Source organism: Anolis sagrei, chromosome 3 (genome assembly GCF_037176765.1).
Source record: "Anolis sagrei isolate rAnoSag1 chromosome 3, rAnoSag1.mat, whole genome shotgun sequence".
In the NCBI taxonomy this organism is placed as follows: Eukaryota; Metazoa; Chordata; class Lepidosauria; order Squamata; family Dactyloidae; genus Anolis; species Anolis sagrei.
In genome coordinates this window covers 266205477-266224381 of record NC_090023.1, presented here as the reverse complement: position 1 = coordinate 266224381, position 18905 = coordinate 266205477, and the positions used below count along the sequence as shown (strand labels likewise).

General features: G+C 44.7%; 1 protein-coding gene across 2 annotated transcripts in view; it reads left to right on the top strand.

Moving 5' to 3' along the window:
* Positions 1–18905, top strand: part of DIS3L2 (DIS3 like 3'-5' exoribonuclease 2) — a 334011-nt gene that overhangs the window by 175301 nt on the left and 139805 nt on the right. For both annotated transcript variants that reach the window (XM_060767323.2, XM_060767322.2), the window contains exon 10: positions 710–883. In XM_060767323.2, coding sequence (XP_060623306.2) covers positions 710–883 — 174 coding nt within the window. The remainder of the gene's footprint in view (positions 1–709; positions 884–18905) is intronic.

Genomic DNA, 18905 nt, shown 5'->3' with positions numbered 1-18905 from the left:
CGAACGTATCTCCTTCTACATCCCACCTCGGAGTTTAAGATCTGCTGAGGGGGTCCTGCTCTCGGCCCCTCCTTTATCTCAAGCGAGACTGGTGAGGACGAGGGACAGGGCCTTCTCGGTGATGGCCCCTCGCCTGTGGAATGCACTCCCCGGGGATATTAGGACATCAACATCCCTCCTCTCCTTCAGGAAGAAGCTAAAAACCTGGATGTGGGACCAGGCCTTCGGGTAGGCTGGCAGATGGACAAAGACAACCAATAATGACCAGAGTAGGAATGGACAACGACAATGCTAAATGGTTTACGGACTTGGATTTGGTGAACACTGACCACAAGATGTATTTTTAATTGCTGCTAGTCTACTGTCTGATTGTTTTAATCAGTTATAACTATGATATTATGTGTTAAATTTGTGTATTGTATATCGCATTGTATGTTGTAATTGTTAGGCAGGGTGGGGTAGAAGCACCCCAAATAAATAAATAAATAAAAGTTCACGTTGGGCCACCCTCTGCTCCTCTCGATGGCATTGCACAGTGTGCAGACCTCTGAAAAGCACATCCCTGCTCTCGTTCTCTCTCTCTCTCCCCTCCATCTCCATAACCACAGCCAGCCCACCCACCCACCCACCCTCATTTCCGACAGGGACTGTAAACTATCTTGTAAAAACCACTCAAAGGAACGTACACTTCTTTTCCATTTTTCCGCAGGCAGTTGGCCCAAAGTCTTGGGCAGGCTGGTGAAATCGAGCCGGAAACGGAAGGCATCCTGACAGAATACGGGGTGGATTTCTCTGACTTTGCTCCAGAGGTCCTGCGATGCCTCCCCCAGAACCTCCCCTGGGTCATCCCTCCCGAGGAACTGGCCAAAAGAAGAGACTTAAGGTAATTCCCAAATATTTTTCCTGCTTCTGTCTTCCCCTCACCTGACTTGTCTTGGGATGGTGAACACACTGTGGGGGATTATTTGGGAAGGGGACCTGTTTGTCCTCTCTTCTGGCTTGGAGCGGAGCTGCCCTTTTGCCTTTTGGCCGTCTGTCTTCAAAGGACTTGTGAGGACAGCGTACACATTTGAGCAAACGACTCAATCTTGGGAACCTCATTGCCTCTTTTTTGAAAAAATTATATTATTTTCCCCCACAGTGTATGAAATATTGCCGCATATTGGAATGCTGGGCTGCGGAGGGGTTCAGGCAGTACCTTTTTAATGGCTTTTGCGGCAAGCACGACAGTAGGAGGCTTCCTTGTGGCGTGGATCCCTTTCATTGGGCACGTAGGGGAATAAAGCTGTCAGCTTTTCAGAAGACATTTTTATGACATATGCCTTCCCTCCAGTTTATGAAAGGAAGAAATCTAGCCAGGATCATTGACAGTCTTGGAAATCTCCAATCCGCTTGTGAGCTTTCGTGGATTGTGGGCTTTTCGCAGTGAAAACAGTTGGCAGTCTAGACTTCCTTTTGCTTCATAATACTGCGGAAGCACTGAATTAATAAAGTGCTGATGGATGACATCAAAGGTCACACATGGGGCCCACAAGTATTGGCCGTGCTCTTTAGGCCTACAGACACCCCCTCCCATCAGCTCTCCAGGCCTTGTGGCTTTGCTAGAGAACACGTGGGGTGTGTGTGTGTGTGTGTGTGTGTGTGTGTGTGTGCATCAGGGATTTCTCCCCCTTTGCCTTTCTTGTCTATGCCACTACACAAAAACAATTCTGGGGAATGGGTTGTTGTAGGTTTTTTTCGGGTTGTATGGCCATGGTCTAGAGGCATTCTCTCCTGACGTTTCGCCTGCATCTATGGCAAGCATCCTCAGAGGTAGTGAGGTCTGTTGGAACTGGGAAAAAGAGTTTATATATCTGTGGAATGACCAGGGTGGGACAAAGGACTCTTGTCTGCTGGAGCTAGGTGTGAATGTTTCAACTGACCACAGTCAGCCCATTGTATGCTGATCAAGGTGGTCAGTTGAAACATTCACACCTAAAACCACAAATGCAAATATGGTCCCGGTCAGGGTTGGCTTGATGCGTCTTCCTCTTGGCACGTTTCTCTCTTTCGCCCTCCATTCGTGCCTCTTCAAATTCTGCAGCACTGCTGGTCACAGCTGACTTCCAGCTGGAGCATTCAAGGGCCAGGGTTAGGGCTTCCCAGTTCTCAGTGTCTATGCCAGAGTTTTGAAGGTTGGCTTTGAGCCCATCTTTAAATCTAGGGGCTGGAGGCAGGATTTTATCATAATTTCATCTCCCCAGGGCATTGTGGCCACAGAAGGGGCCTTTTTTCAAAACAGGACTTGACCAGATGTCACTTTCAGTTTACTTTTGGTTTTAAAAAAATGTCTTCCTGGGCCTGAAATGATCCCAAGCATTTCAAATAAGGGATGGCCCACTTGTTATTTTGCTTTGTGTCTCATAATTTCATCATACCATCAACTTTACAAAATCCTTTCCTATAATTGGAGTCCATTGTTTTTACTATTATTTTTAAAGTAAGGTGTTTTTTTGTTGTTTATTTGTTCAGTCGCTTCTGACTCTTGGTGACCTTCTGGGCCATCCCATGCCAGAGCTATCTATTGGCCATCGCCACCCCCAGCTCCTTCAAGGTCAATCCAGTCACTTCAAGGATCCCATCCATCCATCTTGCCCTTGGTCGGCCCCTCTTCTTTTTTCCTTCCATTTTCCCCAGCATCACTCTCTTCTCCAAGCTTTCCTGTCTTCTCATGAGGTGGCCAAAGTACTCCATCTTGGCTTCTACTATCCTTCCCTCCAATGAGCAGTCAGGCTTTATTTCCTGAAGTATGGACTGGTTGGATCTTTTCACAGTTCAAGGCACTCTCAGAACTTTCCTCCAAGACCACAGTTCAAAAGCATCAATCTTTATTCTTTCAACCTTCCTTATGGTCGAGTTCTCACATCTGTAGGTGACTATGGGGAATACCATTGATTTGACTATGCGGATCTTCGTTGCCAGTGTTATGTCTCTACTCTTCACTATTTTATCAAGATTGGTCCTTGCTCTCCTCCCAAGAAGGAAGTGTCTTCTGATTTCCTGGTTGAAGAATAGAAACTAATTCATTGGCTTTTCTTCTTCAGGGCATCTTACATTAAAGTGCATGGAAAAATGTGGGGGGGGGGGGGGATGAAAGAAAACTCAGCAATTCCCTGAACACTTCTGATCTGGTTGTTTAGAGCCCATATTTCGCAACCAAACAAAGCCACTGGAAGTGGAAAGGTCCATATTTGCATTTGTGGTTTTAGAAAGCACGAGGAGGGCTCGAGGCGTGTGGAAGCAGCAGCCGTGATCGTTGAGCACAGAGCCTCTTCCTTTCCTTGGCCTGAATTCTTTAATTGCCCCTTACTGCCCATTTTTGTGGGAGAGTTCAGGTGGAAAGCAAAGAGGTTGAATGGAAATGTTAAGATGCTAAATCCCAGCAATGGTTGCAGGAGTGACGCCAGAGAGGGAAACGCAAAGCAAACCTGAGAAAAGTCCCAGGCCGCATCAGCATTTTCTCCCAAATGTTTTTAATTTCATTCATATCTTTGGGTTTCTCCTGCTGCCGAATTGGGATCAGTAACCCAGCCAGGAAAGTCCTCCCGGAGCGCAGGGAAAAGAAAACCCCAAATCCTGGAGAGAGACAAGAGATTAAAGGGTCATTCTGGGTTGAGCTGCGCTGCCTTTTCCATGTCTCCTATTGTGGGAATGACGGTGGAAAAAACCCTCTCAAATGGTCTTTCCTGAAAAGGGCAAAGTCCTTGCTTGAAAAGCGCAGGCTTGCGCTGTCTAACAAGGCAGATCTTTCTCACTTCCCCATCTTCACTTGCGAGCAAAAGACTGGTGACCTCCTCTGGACCGTTGCAAATGTGAAACTTGGCACCGAAATCTGCTAGCACTCAATTTTCCAGTTGCTTTCTCCATCTCTGTCTCTCCTTCTTTTTGCAAATTCTTCCCCCTTTCCCTCTTTTCTTTTTTCCGTCCAGTGTCATCCTGCCAACTAGTGATTTTATTATTATAAACAGGATGTTGTATTCACTTTTAAGAAGGAATATGAAACTGGAGCTAGAATTACAAACTGCTCTTTCTCAGCTGCCAAAATAGAAAACAATGAGCTAAAAATACCAAGTGTGGTAAAAGGGTGTTGCGGAAAGGAATTCTGAAGGATCCCAGGGATGGAGTGCCGTTGGAAGCCGAAAAGCCTGCTCGGAGCCATCCTGAAGCAGCGCCTCGACTGTTATGGGTGCCTTTCTGGGAGCCCAAAATGCTGCACCCGAAACAAACAAACAGGCGAATAAATCAGTGTCGTCGCCTGAGAGAATGGAGAGCAGAAGTTCTATTAACATTGGTGTTGGGTATTTAATGAGCCTGCTGCACCCCTGTCGTTAGAGTTAATTAAATGTTGCTTCTATAGACGGGATTTCCAAGGAGACCCCCCTGCAGTTTGGAAGAGCTTTTTGTTCTTTTTTCTTTGGAGAGGCATCCAGTCAAAGGGGGTTTGATTAGAAGAGGCGGAGGGGGGGTCTCAAAGGAAGGCAGGCTGAATTGCTGAATGGTTTAGGTTTGGGTGCTGGCTGCAAACTCACTGACGTAGCCTTGCACATGCCTCTCTTTCTAAGCCTTATCACACTCCTTATATTCTCTGTAGTATCGGAATGATAGAGAAACATTTAACCTCCTGATGTCTCAATGTAATTTTATAGGTTTCTATTTTTATTTTGAAATTTACCAATAGATGCTGCATTTTCCACCCTTAGCTTATACTTGGGTCAATATATTTTCCCAGATTTTTTGTGGTAAAATTAGGTGCCTCGGCTTATATTCAGGTCAGCTTATACTCAAGTATACACAGTAATTGCTTTTCACAAGTAACTATTAGATTACCATTACGCTATGGGCTGTGTGAAGAATTGCATCCTTCTCTCAATCCTGAATCCTCCATAATTCAGAAGATGATACTCACTGGGTTCTAGTATTGTTTTAATATAATTGGGAGTCAGGGGAAGCATGGTGTAGGCAACCACAGAGGTGTTGGGGAGCTTTTTCGCTCCTGTACCTTTGAGGAGGAGTTGAGGAGCCTTCTAATCAAGGTGAAAAAAGGAAGTGGAAAAGCTGGTTTGCAGGTAAACATCAAAAAAACCAAGATGATGGCAACAAGAATGATTGACAACTGGAAAATAGAGGGAGAAAACATGGAAGCAGTGACAGATTTTGTATTTCTAGGTGCAATGATGACTGCAGTCACAGACTGCAGCCAGGAAATCAGGAAATGCTTACTTATTGTGGGGAGAGTAATGTCCAATCTGGATAAAATAGTGAAGAGTAGAGACATCACACTGGCAACGAAGATCCACATAGTTAACGCAATGGGATTCCCTAAAGTCACCTACAGATGTGAGAGCTGGACCTTAGGGAAGGCTGAGCGAAGGAAGATAGATGCTTTTGAACTGTGGAGTTGGAGGAAAGTTCTGAGAGTGCCTTGGACTGCGAGAAGATCCAACCAGTCCATCCTCCAGGAAATAAAGCCCGACTGCTCATTGGAGGGAAGGAGACTAGAGACAAAGCTGAAGTCCTTTGGCCACATCATGAGGAGACAGCAAAGCTTAGAGAAGACAATTATGCTGGGGAAAATGGAAGGAAAAAGGAAGAGGGGCCAACCAAGGGCAAGATGGATGGGATCCTTGAAGTGACAGGATTGACCTTGAAGGAGTTGGGAGTGGTGACGGCCAACAGGGAACTCTGGCGTGGGCTGGTCCAAAAAGTCACAAAGAGTCGGAAACGACTGAACAAATGAACAACAACAACAACCTCTGACGAGCCACCAATGCACCCAATAATGCTCTGCTCAGATAGTGAGGAAGATGAGCAGGTGCAACCGTCAGTGGCTGAACTTGAAGCAAAGAACTCCCAGTAGGCCTTGGAGCCCTTGCAAGTTCAAGTGGCTGAAATGGAAATTGGCATCTCCCAGCAATTTCAAGACAAAACACATAATATGTTGATAGGTAGATGCCAGCAAAAGGGGAGGCTCTGGTGGTCACACCATCTTTATGAGAAATGCTACTTAACCAAAGAGAAGCTGGGAAGTTGAACCAGGAGCTATTAATCAACCAGTTACACGAGGTTTCTCTGCTAAGGACATCTGATCCATTTTGACAGTATTCCAACACCTACTTGTGCCTTTGTAGAATTGACCTCAGACAAGCATCACAATTCTTCTAGCTCAATCCCAAAAGAACTTGTTGGTTTCCTAGACCTCTGACTGTTTAGACCAGTGGTTCTCAACCTTCCTAATGCCACAACCCCTTAATACAGTTCTTCATGCTGTGGTGACCCTCAAGCATAATATTATTTTTGTTGCTACTTTATAACTGTAATTTTGCTATTGTTATGAATCATAATGTAATTATCTGATATGAAAGATGTATTTTCATTTACTGGACCAAATTTGGCACAAATACCCAGTACACCCAAATTTGAGTACTAGTGGGGTTGGGGACGGATTGCTTTTGTCATTTGGGAGTTGTAGTTGCTGGGATTTATAGTTAACCTACAATCAAAGAGCATTCAGAACTCCACCAACGATGGAATTGAATCAAACTTGGAACACAGAACTCCCATGACTGGAAGGGTTTGGTAGGCATTGACCTTGAGTTTTGGAGTTGGAGCTCACCTACATCCAGAGGGCACTGTGGACTCAAAGAATGATGGATCTGGACCAAACTTGGCATAAATACACAATATGCCCAAATTTGAACACTTATGCAGTTTGGGGAAGATAGACCTTGACACACTGCTATGCGCTGAGCACGCCTGTTCTCCCTTCCCTGCTTGGAGTCTCAGAAACAGCCCTCTCCTTGGTTGAGAGGCCAGCTGAGAGGATTCTCCATCTGTTTCCAAAAGGGAAGAAAAGGACAGGCATAGAGATCTTCAGCTTTCTTTGCCAAAGAGGTTCCTAAGACCATCAGAAATATGATTTTCTGATGGTCTTCGGTGACCCCTCTAACACCCCCTCACAACTCCCCCAGCGGTCTTGACCCCCAGGTTGAGAAATGCTGGTTTAGACCTTGGCTTGCCATTGTGATCACTGATTAGGACAAGTACCACCAGATCACCTCCAGCTTTATTTTGTGATTTTTGTTTTTACATTTTCAAAGGATTTGGGGAAGATGCAGGAGAACTGAGGTTGGGGTAAACCAATGTGCTTCCCAGCAGTTTTGACCATTCGGGTGGGGTTTGGGAACCTGAAATTGTCTTCCCAGAAAATAATTTCAAAACAATTTTGGAGTTCTGGGGGTTTGAACGATTTCAGGGGTTACACATTGAGGCCTGGAGCCCCACACTTTGCCCACTACCACTATCAGCCTGTGTCGTATCCTCTTTCGCTCACTAGTGTTCTAACCCAATAAGCCCAGGAAAACTGTAAGTTTCTCCCCCAGATAAACTGATTTCAGAATGAGAGAAATAATCAGGGCTAGCTTCCTGACTGTGAGAGCCGTTCAGCAGTGGAACTCTCTGCCCCGGAGTGTGGTGGAGGCTCCTTCTTTGGAAGCTTTTAAGCAGAGGCTGGATGGCCATCTGTCAGGGGTGATTTGAATGCAATATTCCTGCTTCTTGGCAGAATGGGGTTGGACTGGATGGCCCAAGAGGTCTCTTCCAACTCTTGATTCTATGATTCTATGATTCTAGCAGACTTCAGAGTTGCAGTTTCCTTGTTTGAATCAGTTCACCTGCCTGCCATATTTTTGTCTTTTTCATTTCCCGAAGTGTCCAAAGTATGTATAATGGACTCTGTTCAATCAAATTGGGTTCTAGTTAGAGTTTAGCTCTGATTTGCTCTTGGATTTATTTAATTGCCTCTTTAGCAGTTCTTGATATCCATAGACTTCTTTTCCAGCACTACATTTCAAGGGCATAGGTTTTCTTTCTGTCAGCTTTCTTCACTGTCCGGCCTTCACACTCATGCCTAGATATCAGAAATGCTAGGATATAGATAGTTCTGACTTTGGTATCTGTTGATATATCTTTATCATATTTTCTCAAGTGTCGTATTATCTCCTGAAGGATCCAAAGTGCAATTGTATTAGTTCAGTTGTTTTGCCACCTGGGGAGAGTTCAGGCTTGGTTTGCCCTTGGACCTACATAATGGTCTTATAGACATTTTGTGGTATCCATATAACTCTTCCTCGAGCCTCGCATTTCAGATGAGTTGATTTTTTTTCCTGCCAGGTTTCTTCACCAGCATTCATACTTATACACAGGAGATGTTTGTTTCACATTCATGCAAAGAGTGAAAAAGATCTTTGTGTCTTGTGCATTTAGACCAGGCATGTGCAAACTTTGGCCCTCCCTCCAGGTGTTTTGGACTTCAACTCTCGCAATTCCTAACAGCCAAGTCCAAAGCACCTGGAGAGCTGAAGTTTGCACATGCCTGATTTAGACAGAGGTAGGTGCAGAAGCATACAGGAAGCTCAGCTCTTATTGAACATTGAGAAAACCAAAGTGCTCTTCCAGCAGGCACCAGCCAATCCCTCTGCAATGCCATGAAATATTTTATTTATTTACTTATTTACTTTGCTTATATACCGCTGTATCTCAAGCCCGAAGGCGACTCACGGCGGTTCACAAACAGTAAAAACAGTAGAAACAGCAGTGGTTCCATACAACATATAACAATTGACTTAACACATTATCCATAAATTACCAATAAGCAATTACAATGTACAATTATTACAAAAAACAACCGTACCCAATCTTCTCATCATCCAAGCGTAGTCCAGGTTCGTCGTCCATTGTTCCATTCCTATGTTCCATTACCAGATTGCACTAAATTACTCAAACGCCTGCACAAACATCCAGGTCTTCACCTTTTTGCGGAATACCATTAGAGATGGTGCTAGTCTAATGTCCGTAGGAAGGGCGTTCCACAGCCGAGGAGCCACCACCGAGAAGGCCCTATCTCTCGTCCCCGCCAGCTGAGCTTGAGAAGCAGGTGGGATCGAGAGCAGGGTCTCCCCGGAAGATCTCAAAGTCCTGGTGGGTTCCTAGGCAGAGATGCGGTCAGATAGGTAGCTAGGGCCGGAATACAGCTTAATGGTGTCACATTAGAAAATGTTGACCATTTCCGCTCCCTTGGCAGCCACCGCTCCACAAAAGCCAACAATGACACTGAACTAAAACACTGCCTGAGCTCTGCGAGTGCAGCATTTTTCCAAATGAAGCAGAGAGTGTTTGAGGACTGGGACATCGGTAGGGAGACCAAGGTGCTTGTTTATAAAGCCATTGTCCTCCCAATCCTGTTATATGCCTGTGAAATGTGGACTGTCTCTAGATGTCATATGCAACTCCTGGAATGATTCCATCAGCACTGCCTCTGAAAAATCCTGCAAATCTCTTGGGAAGACAGGAGGACAAACGTCAGTGTGCTGGAAGAAGCAAAGACCACCAGAACTGAAGCAATGCTCCTCCGCTATCAACTCTGTTGGACTGGCCACATTGTCCAAATGCCCGATCACAGTATCCCAAAGCAGTTGCTCTACTCCGAACTCAAGAACGGGAAACAGAATGTTGGTGGGCAGGAAAAAAGATTTAAGGATGGTCTTAAAGCCAACCTTAAAAACTGTGGCATAGACACTGAGAACTGGGAAGCCCTGGCCCTTGAGCACTCCAGCTGGAGGTCAGCTGTTACCAGCAGTGCTGCAGAATTTGAAGAGGGACAAATGGAGGGCAAAAGGGAGAAACGTGACAAGAGGAAGGCACGTCAAGCCCACCCTGACGGTGACCACCTTCCACCTGGAAACCAATGTCCTAACTGGGGAAGAACATGTAGATCAAGAATAGGGCTCCACAGCTACCTACGGACTTGCCACCAAGACACTACACTTGGAAGGCCATCATCCTCAGGCTATGAGGGATCACCTAAGTAAGCAAGTAAGCTTATCAGGGTGATTTGTGCTGAAATTCTTTGTGAATTCCAAGGTCTGGCATTGCATGGCTGTATAACCCTGTGAAAGGGAGATGCTTCGACAATAACTGTGCCTTCTTGTATTGTCGAAGGCTTTCATGGCCGGAATCACTGGGCTGTTGTAGGTTTTTCCGGGCTATATGGCCATGTTCTAGAGGCATTTTCTCCTGACGTTTCACCTGCATCTATGGCAAGCATCCTCAGAGGTAGTGAGGATGCTTGGCATAGATGCAGGCGAAACGTCAGGAGAAAATGCCTTTAGAACATGGCCATATAGCCTGAAAAAACCTACAACAACCCTGTGCCTTCTTGGCTTCGTCAGAGCAAGCCAGGGGCAGGAAGTTTTGCCTCACCCTTGTTCTGTTCTAGACATGGAGCTGCTGCCTTTAGCACTGTTTGTAACTGGAATCCCTGGGCAACAGGATGGTCCCTGCGTCCTGGCGCTGCCTGCCAAGTAAATTTCTGTCATTCTTGAAGAATGGTGCTGATGTGCATGAGGATTAGTAGTGTTCATATTAAACTTTATGGCTTATGGGCTGACAGAATGAGTGAGTGGAGGGACACATGCGGCTGATCTTAGCAGCACGTGTTTAGGGATTTGGAAGGGAAGACCCGTGACTCCAAGAGCATATGGTTCCCCTGGGCAGGTAGGGAATCAGTTAACTGTCAAATAGCTTGTTACATCATGATTGTTCTTACCTCAAAGCCTGTGTTCCTAGAACGGGATGTGTAGTAATATGTAGGGAACTGATAAGTTTGGAACAGCAGCAGGGAGAATGGCAAGCTGGGTTCCTTGTGACTGGACCCTCAAAGAGGAGTGCCATACTGCAGGTTAATGAGTCTTGTTCCGATTGAGGATGTCTCTGCCATTGGTCAGTGGAAAAGGCAGAGCAAAGGATTGTGAGACACTGGGAAAGGATTATTTGACTAAACAGGGAAGCGGTATAATGTATTGTTGAAGGTTTTCATGGCCAGAATCACTGGATTGTTGTAGGTTTTTTGGGCTATATGGCCGTGTTCTAGAAGCATTTTCTCCTGACATTTCGCCGGCTTCCTCAGAGCTTATGAGACTTCACAATCTCTGAGAATGCAGCCACAGATGCAGGTGAAACGTCAGAAGAAAATGCTTCTGGAACATGGCCATATAGCCCAAAAAACCTACAACAACCCAGGGAAGAGGTCTCTGTGGCTACTAGCCAAGACAGGACAGAGCTCTTCACATAGGAAGTTCCAGGTCCAAATGCTTGACATCTCCAAATAAGGCTGGAGAAGATAGGGACAGAAACCCAGAAGCTCCTCAAATACTGAGTGTAAAAGTACTGAACATTAAGAGTTAGTCAACCTAATGGTCTGACTCAGTATAAAATAGATGTATGTGCTTCTAATTAATGTTTTATCTAGCTCCCAAGTCTGTGTTGCACTCCTTCTTGCCAGAGCTCTGAAAAGGCCTCTTCCGATCTCTGTTTCTTCATAAATGACCTCGGGCAAGGGTAAGAAATTATGTTTGTGAATGACGTCAAAGAATTGCAATAAGTTAGTTCCATCTAATTTAGTAATATCTAATTCCCCCGGTGGCGCAGTGGGTTAAACCCCTGTGCCAGCAGGACTGAAGACTGACAGGTCACAGGTTCAAATCTGGGGAGAGGTGGATGAGTTCCCTCTATCAGCTCCAGCTCCTCATGCGGGGACATGAGAGAAGCCTCCCACAAGGATGATAAAACATCAAATCATCCAGGTGTCCCCTGGGCAACGTCCTTGCAGATGGCCAATTCTCACACACCAGAAGCGACTTGCAGTTTCTTCAGGTTGCTCCTGACATGACGTGGTATAGCTGCTGGTTTTAATAATAAGCCATTCTCTTTTAATCCCGTTCCCTCATTGATGATGCTTTCTTTATAACCAAGTCTTAGCAGACCTTTGTTTCTGAATTCTGATTCAGAAAGGCAGCTTGGAAAGCATGCCTCATCCACTTCCCAAAGGAGATGAAGCAGAAGACTTGAAATACGGAAAGCTATGTAGAAGAACACATTAATGCTGCAGAGTTGCTTGCATTTGAGGCTTTCTCTCAAAGGTTACATGACATGACGCAAACAAGTTTCCTGTACTGGAGTGAGAGTGGGGGCATAACCGGCCCAGAAATCTCATTGCTGCAGCTGAAACAATGGAAGAACCAGATTCTTTCATTACATGAAGTGAGTGTTTCAGATGGCCTGATGATGCTAAAACTTCATTCATCGAAGCTTGTCTGGTCTCCTTCTTATTCCTTCTCCCTCTGTAAGGAACTTGGGTCTTAGGGGATGGATTAGCCAACGGACAGCCTGTGAATCAAATTGGTTCCCTGAGAAATGCCAGTCAGTCAACCTGTCAACCGAGGAATTGTAGCCAGAAACATACTGTGTTTTCCTAGTTAAGTACTGTACTGAATAATCAGATAGCTAGGTGACCATGGGCCTACCCACAGTGCACGTCTATGCTAAGTGATCATTCTAGGCTTAAATCTTGAACCATTTGCTGTGGTGCAGCTGTCTGTGTCCCATCACAACAATTTGGGTGAGATAGACGTGGTAGTAAACACACCACATGGTGCTGGAGGAAAGTTCTGAGAGTGCCTTGGACAGCGAGAAGATCCAACCAGTCCATACTTCAAGAAATAAAGCCTGACCGCTCATTGGAGGGAAGAATAGTAGAGGCAAAGATGAAGTACTTTGGCCACATCATGAGAAGAAAGGAAAGCTTGGAGAAGATAATTATGCTGGGGAAAATGGAAGGAAAAAGGAAGAGGGGCCGACCAAGGGCAAGGTGGATGGATGGGATCCTTGAAGTGACTAGATTGACCTTGAAGGAGCTGGGGGTGGTGATGACCGACAGGGAGCTCTGGCCTGGACTGGTCCATGAAGTCACAAAGAGTCAGAAATGACTGAACGAATGAACAACAAGTGAACATAAGAGTCACTACTACATCAAACCAAGAGCTTGTCCAGTCTGGTTTTCAGTTACATATGACTCCACTACTTCTGATACTGGGAGTGAAACAAAAACATTTTGATTGTAGCTATGAAGATCTCATTCTCCATGAGTTTGTTTATTGGGTCGCATATAGGATCAAAGTGGGGTGTTAATTAATTCCCTCTAAAGTTCACGATTGCAGAAATACAGTGATTTCAAATAGGGTCCATCGTGTATTATGCTTTGGTCAAATCTCACCTGGAATGATAAGTTTGCACAGCTCTGGACACCACAATTCAGGAAGGGATCCAGAGGAGGATAATCCAAGTGGTCAAAGGTCTGGAAACCATGAATCCCTGTGAGGAGTAAATTAGAGAGCTGGATATGCTTAATCTGGAGAAGAGAAGGTTAACAACAGACATGGTAGTCATGTTTAAACATGTGACAGTCCACTTCATTAGATTTGACTTTAGGACCGGGCTGTGGAACAGCTTGTTCGTAGCCAGTTGCATTAAATCACTACTGACCGAGAGGTCATACTTTGGAAGCCAGTCTGGGTAGGAGTAATCTCCCGACCATTAATAGTCTAGCTTGTTGTTGACCTATGCAGCCCGAAAGACAGTTGCATCTGTCAAGTCGGAAATTCAGGTATCACTTTATGCGGGGAGGCTAATTTAACTAATTTACAGCACCATAAAACCTTCCAGCAGCGTCCATAAGAATGAGGAAGTACTCCATCAAGGACTGGGTGTCACAAGTGGATGGTGAAGCGGCAGCTCCCCCTGTGGCCGGAATCAAGCATACCCTCATGAAGCCAGAAAGCTGGAATGTTAAATAGCCTCTGTGTCTGTCTATATATGTTGTATGTCTATAGCATTGAATATTTGCCATGTATAGGTGCATTGTAATCTGCCCTGAGTCCCCTGCAGGGTGAGAAGGGTGGAATATAAATATTGTAAATCAATAAATGCTGAAATAAATCAGCCTGAAAGGGGTTGTTAGTTCCCCCTTTTTTTTCTAAATCCTAGAATTGTGAGAAAGACACCCCCTCCCCCAAATAACACACCTTTCCCTTTGCTTATTAAATTTCAAGCCCACATCCAACTTTCCTACTTATTCTAATCTGAGAAACTCCAAATATTAGATTTTTCTTGTAGGAAGTGCTTTGTCTATCTCTTTACCTCGATGCATACATTCCTCCATCTTTTCCAGCTCTTCCGGGTGTCTTCAGTACAGTCGGTTGACCATGCCTTGGTTCTCTGAAAGATGCGTAGGAATTCTGGGACCATGCCTTTCCTCTGCGAGATTGTCTTAATATTAAGGAATAGAAGGTTTTTTGTTTTAGTTGCTACAGCAGACGGTGTGCATAAATAATAAGCATGCCTGTTCCCAAGGAAAGGTGGCTGGCTTCCAGATCTCAGATGTGTCTAGTTGACTTTAGTTCCAAGAAGGAGCTCAGTGAGGGCCTCGAGGTGATTCTGTAGAAACCCAAGGACCTAAAAATACATTTCCCACCTAATTTGAAAAGGCCAGTCCATTAGTTTTGGGAGAAGAGGAGCATGAGAAGCTAGTTCCTGGGAAGAATTCCCAATGGGCCACCAACCCCTGTGTGTCTGCTCCCAACGAGAAGAGAAATGAGACCAGCTTAAAGATGTAGGTGTCTAGACATGTAGTCACTCATTCTTTACAGTTAAATGTCATGGATATGCCTCATTAAAGTTTCAGTGAGACCCACAAAATCTGAATGTGGATAAACAAAAGGCGGTAATTGAGGTCACTCCTCTGACAGCTGACTGTTGTTCCTGAAATGTAATGACCTTATAAAAAATTACATTTTATATTCTGTCTGCAAGGAAAAAAGTAGTTGGCCAAGGCAAAAAAAGGCTCTTAGTTCAAGTTGCCTACTCAACATCATTGTTTTTTGAAATTATATCTCTCTTGCTGTCATGTTGCCAGTCTCTACCTTATTTAGGTAGAGATGAATCAAACTCCCAGTTTTAACAACAGCACTTACTTGCTGGCTGTTTTTATAGTCCAAAATATAAAGCACAAAGATAGTACGTAGCTACAGAATAAACAAAAACTGATAGCAAAAATAACTTTGTAGTCAAAAGGGTCCAGTCCAATGATCAAATGCCGAGAGTTCAATAAACAAAGTCCAGGGATCAAGAATCTATACCATAGTCAAAAGCCAGTCCAAAGGTTCAAGGTTCCAGGATTCCAAGATTACAGGAGACAGGTCAGGATACCGAAAATCCAACAGACCTGGGGGGGGGGGGGGGGGGGGGAAACCAGCAGCATCCACCACCAAAATGCAACAGATACTTTTCTCCCAAACATAAGTCTGATTGTTTGAGAAATCAGTACTCCAAAGAAGAAGTTACTATTCAAGGATAACAGTATATCCGGACAAAACCAGCTAGCTGATGGCTAGTTAGAACCCCCAAGTTTTCCAGTCGCTCTGGAGCCATGTTTGCAACAGACTAACAGATAAGATACAGTCATGGTCAGAGAACAATGGACTATAGTTATGTTATAGTTGTGCCATTGTTAGGATCCCACGTGTGCTATAATGTCAATCAAAATCATAAACAACAAATGAACAACTGTATAGCTAGCTTTGTTGTTGTTGTTGTTGTTGTTCATTCGTTCAGTCGTCTCCGACTCTTTGTGACCTCATGGACCAGCCCACGCCAGAGCTCCCTGTCGGCCGTCACCACCCCCAGCTCCTTCAAGGTCAGTCCAGTCACTTCAAGGATGCCATCCATCCATCTTGCCCTTGGTCGGCCCCTCTTCCTTTTTCCTTCCACTTTCCCCAGCATCATTGTCTTCTCTAGGCTTTGCTGTCTCCTCATGATGTGGCCAAAGGACTTCAACTTTGTCTCTAGTATCCTTCCCTCCAATGAGCAGTCGGGCTTTATTTCCTGGAGGATGGACTGGTTGGATCTTCTCGCAGTCCAAGGCACTCTCAGAACTTTCCTCCAACACCACAGCTCAAAAGCATCGATCTTCCTTGGCTCAGCCTTCCCTAAGGTCCAGCTCTCACATCCGTAGGTGACTACAGGGAATACCATGGCTTTGACTAGGCAATGGATCTTTGTTGCCAGTCTGATGTCTCTACTCTTTACTATTTTATCGAGACTGGACATTGCTCTCCTCCCAAGAAGGAAGCGTCTTCTGATTTCCTGGCCACAGTCTGCATCTGCAGTCATCTTTGCGCCTAGAAATACAAAGTCTGTCACGGCCTCCACGTTTTCTCCCTCTATTTCCCAGTTGTCAATCATTCTTGTTGCCATCATCTTGGTTTTTTTTATGTTTAGCTGCAACCCAGCTTTTGCGCTTTCTTCTTTCACCTTGATTAGAAGGCTCCTCTGCTCCTCCTCGCTTTCAGCCATCAGAGTGGTGTCATAGCTAGCTTAGACCAATGAAATGATTTGTCTTTGGGAACCAATGAAAATGTATATTCCATTTACTATAAAAGCTCTGCAGTCCCATTGTGGGTGGCGACAAACCCTTTGATTGTATCCCCGTATGTTTGTTTGTCGTTATTGCTATGACCAAACAATGAATAGCTTTTTTGCAGTTTAAAAGATTCAACTTTTGTGGTGTCCATCCTTGCCCTCCCCATTAGAAAGGGGGCTTCTGCCTTTTTGGGAAATACTTTGGTTTCTTTGCCCCTACAAGCACAGTATCCCAATGATATCGAGCTGCTTTTGGGAGGATCTCCCCAGCTAGGGAGATCCCAAGGACTGCACCAAAGAGAGTCCTTAAACCTTGGCGAGGCCAGAAAAAGCCAATTTCAGCGATAAAAATATTTAAAATAATAAATCCTCACCAAAGCGGAAGAAGTTCAGCAATCGAGGTGTCTTTATTAGCGATTCAGCTGAGATCGGATGCATTGTAGGAATAATTCCACCACAAGCATGCTGCCAGGGCAGTTACAAGCATATTTATAGAGAAAATACAAAGGAAAACAGTTCAAATCTCCCGCCTGCCCTCTGCTTAGCTTCCGAGATCACCACTAGAAGATCTAGGGATTTTCCTAGAGAGGTGTTCTCCATCAGAAGTAGACTGCGGAGTTGTCTTGGAGGACCTAGTAACACATCAGTGAATATACTCTGATTTCTCTCCAGAGTGCATCAGTCTTTTGCCTTGAACTAGAGAGAATATTTTAATCAAATCCATAAAAATCAAATCTACAAAAATAGGGGATTGAGTGCACATTAATGGCGCAATATAAATCAATTATAATAATTACAGCAATATGTATCACTCAAGGGCGGAGTGAAAATTGGAGCAGATCATCTGTTACTATGTTACAAAAGTGGTAGAAATAATGCCAAGTACAAAGGCATATATGTTATCCAGTTTGGTAAATAAAGCAATATAGTTAGTAAGAGGGGATGTTGGTCTTGGAAGCAAATTATACCTTCAGTTGGGAAGAGGTTGGGACGCTAAGCCTTGTTTCCTCAATTTGTTTTGTTTTTGTGTTTTTTCTATTACTATGTAGTACATAATAAGGTAGCAAGTGACTTATTAATTTCAACTCTTATGTGTGGTTTATATTGTTAAAAAGGTTTTTGTGGTTTGTGTGTGCGCGCTTGTGTTTCATAAATATATTAACAAGGAATAAGTGTCCCACGACCCAATTATTTTGGCACCCAAGTTAAGGAAATCCACATGTGCCTCTTGCACGGCCTGGCCCTGAAAATGCAGCAGTAATCAATCAATTAACAATAATTCCCCCCATTTTTTATGATTCCTAAAAATCTGCTGGCTGAATCAGCCACCTCTCTGTACCTAAGAATCAAGAGCTCGCAAACAACAATTGCTTTTTCATGCTCTTACTATCAGGACTTTCTTCCTAATATTAATTATTCAGAAATTGAGTTAATTGAGCTCAAACAACATTTCCAAACTGAATTAAATTTGCAGCAATTTAAGATCAACGAAGGGAGACTAAAATGATCGAAGGTCAGGAGAACAAGCCCTGTGAGGAGTGGCTTAAAGAGCTGGACATGGTTAGCCTTCAGAAAAGAAGGCTGAGAGGAGACATGACCCTAACCCTGACCCTAGCCGTAACCCATGATACTCCACTTAGGCAGAAAAAACAAAATGCAAAGATACAGAATGGGGGGGGGGCCTGTCTCGAGAGCAGTCTGTGTGAAAAAGATTGTTGTCTTCGTGGACAACAAGTTAAACATGAGCCAACAATGTGATGTGGAGGCAAAAAAAGCCAATGGGATTTTGACCTGCATCAAGAGGAGCATAGTGTCTAGATCTAGGGAAGTCATGCTACCCCTCTATTCCGCCTTGGATAGATCACACCTGGAATATTATGTCCAATTCTGGGCACCACAATTGAAGAGAGATGTTGACAAGAGGAGGGCAACTAAAATGATAAAGGGTCTGGAGAACAAGCCCTATGAGGAGCGGCTTAGGGAGCTGGGCATGTTTAGCCCGAAGAAGAGAAGGCTGAGAGGAGATATGATAGCCATGTATAAATATGTGAGAGGAAGCCACAGGGAGGAGGGAGCAAGCTTGTTTTCTGCTTCCCTGAAGACTAGGACGCGGAACAATGGCTTCAAACTACAAGAGAGGAGATTCCATCTGAACTTTAGGAAGAACTTCCTGACTGTGAGAGCCGTTCAGCAGTGGAACTCTCTGCCCCAGAGTGTGGAGGAGGCTCCTTTTTTGGAGGCTTTTAAACAGAGGCTGGATGGCCATCTGTCGGGGGTGCTTTGAATGCAATTTTCCTGCTTCTTGGCAGGGGGTTGGACTGGATGGTCAATGAGGTCTCTTCCAACTCTATGATGAGCGCCATGGATCAAGAGGTGAGAGGAAGTCACATGGAGGAGGGAGCAAGTTTGTTTTCTGCTTCCCTGAAGACTAGGACGCAATGGAACAATGGCTTCAAACTACAAGAGAGGAGATTCGATCTGAACATGAGGAAGACCTTCCTGACTGTGAGAGCCATTCAGCAGTGGAACTCTCTGCCCCGGAGTGTGGTGGACGC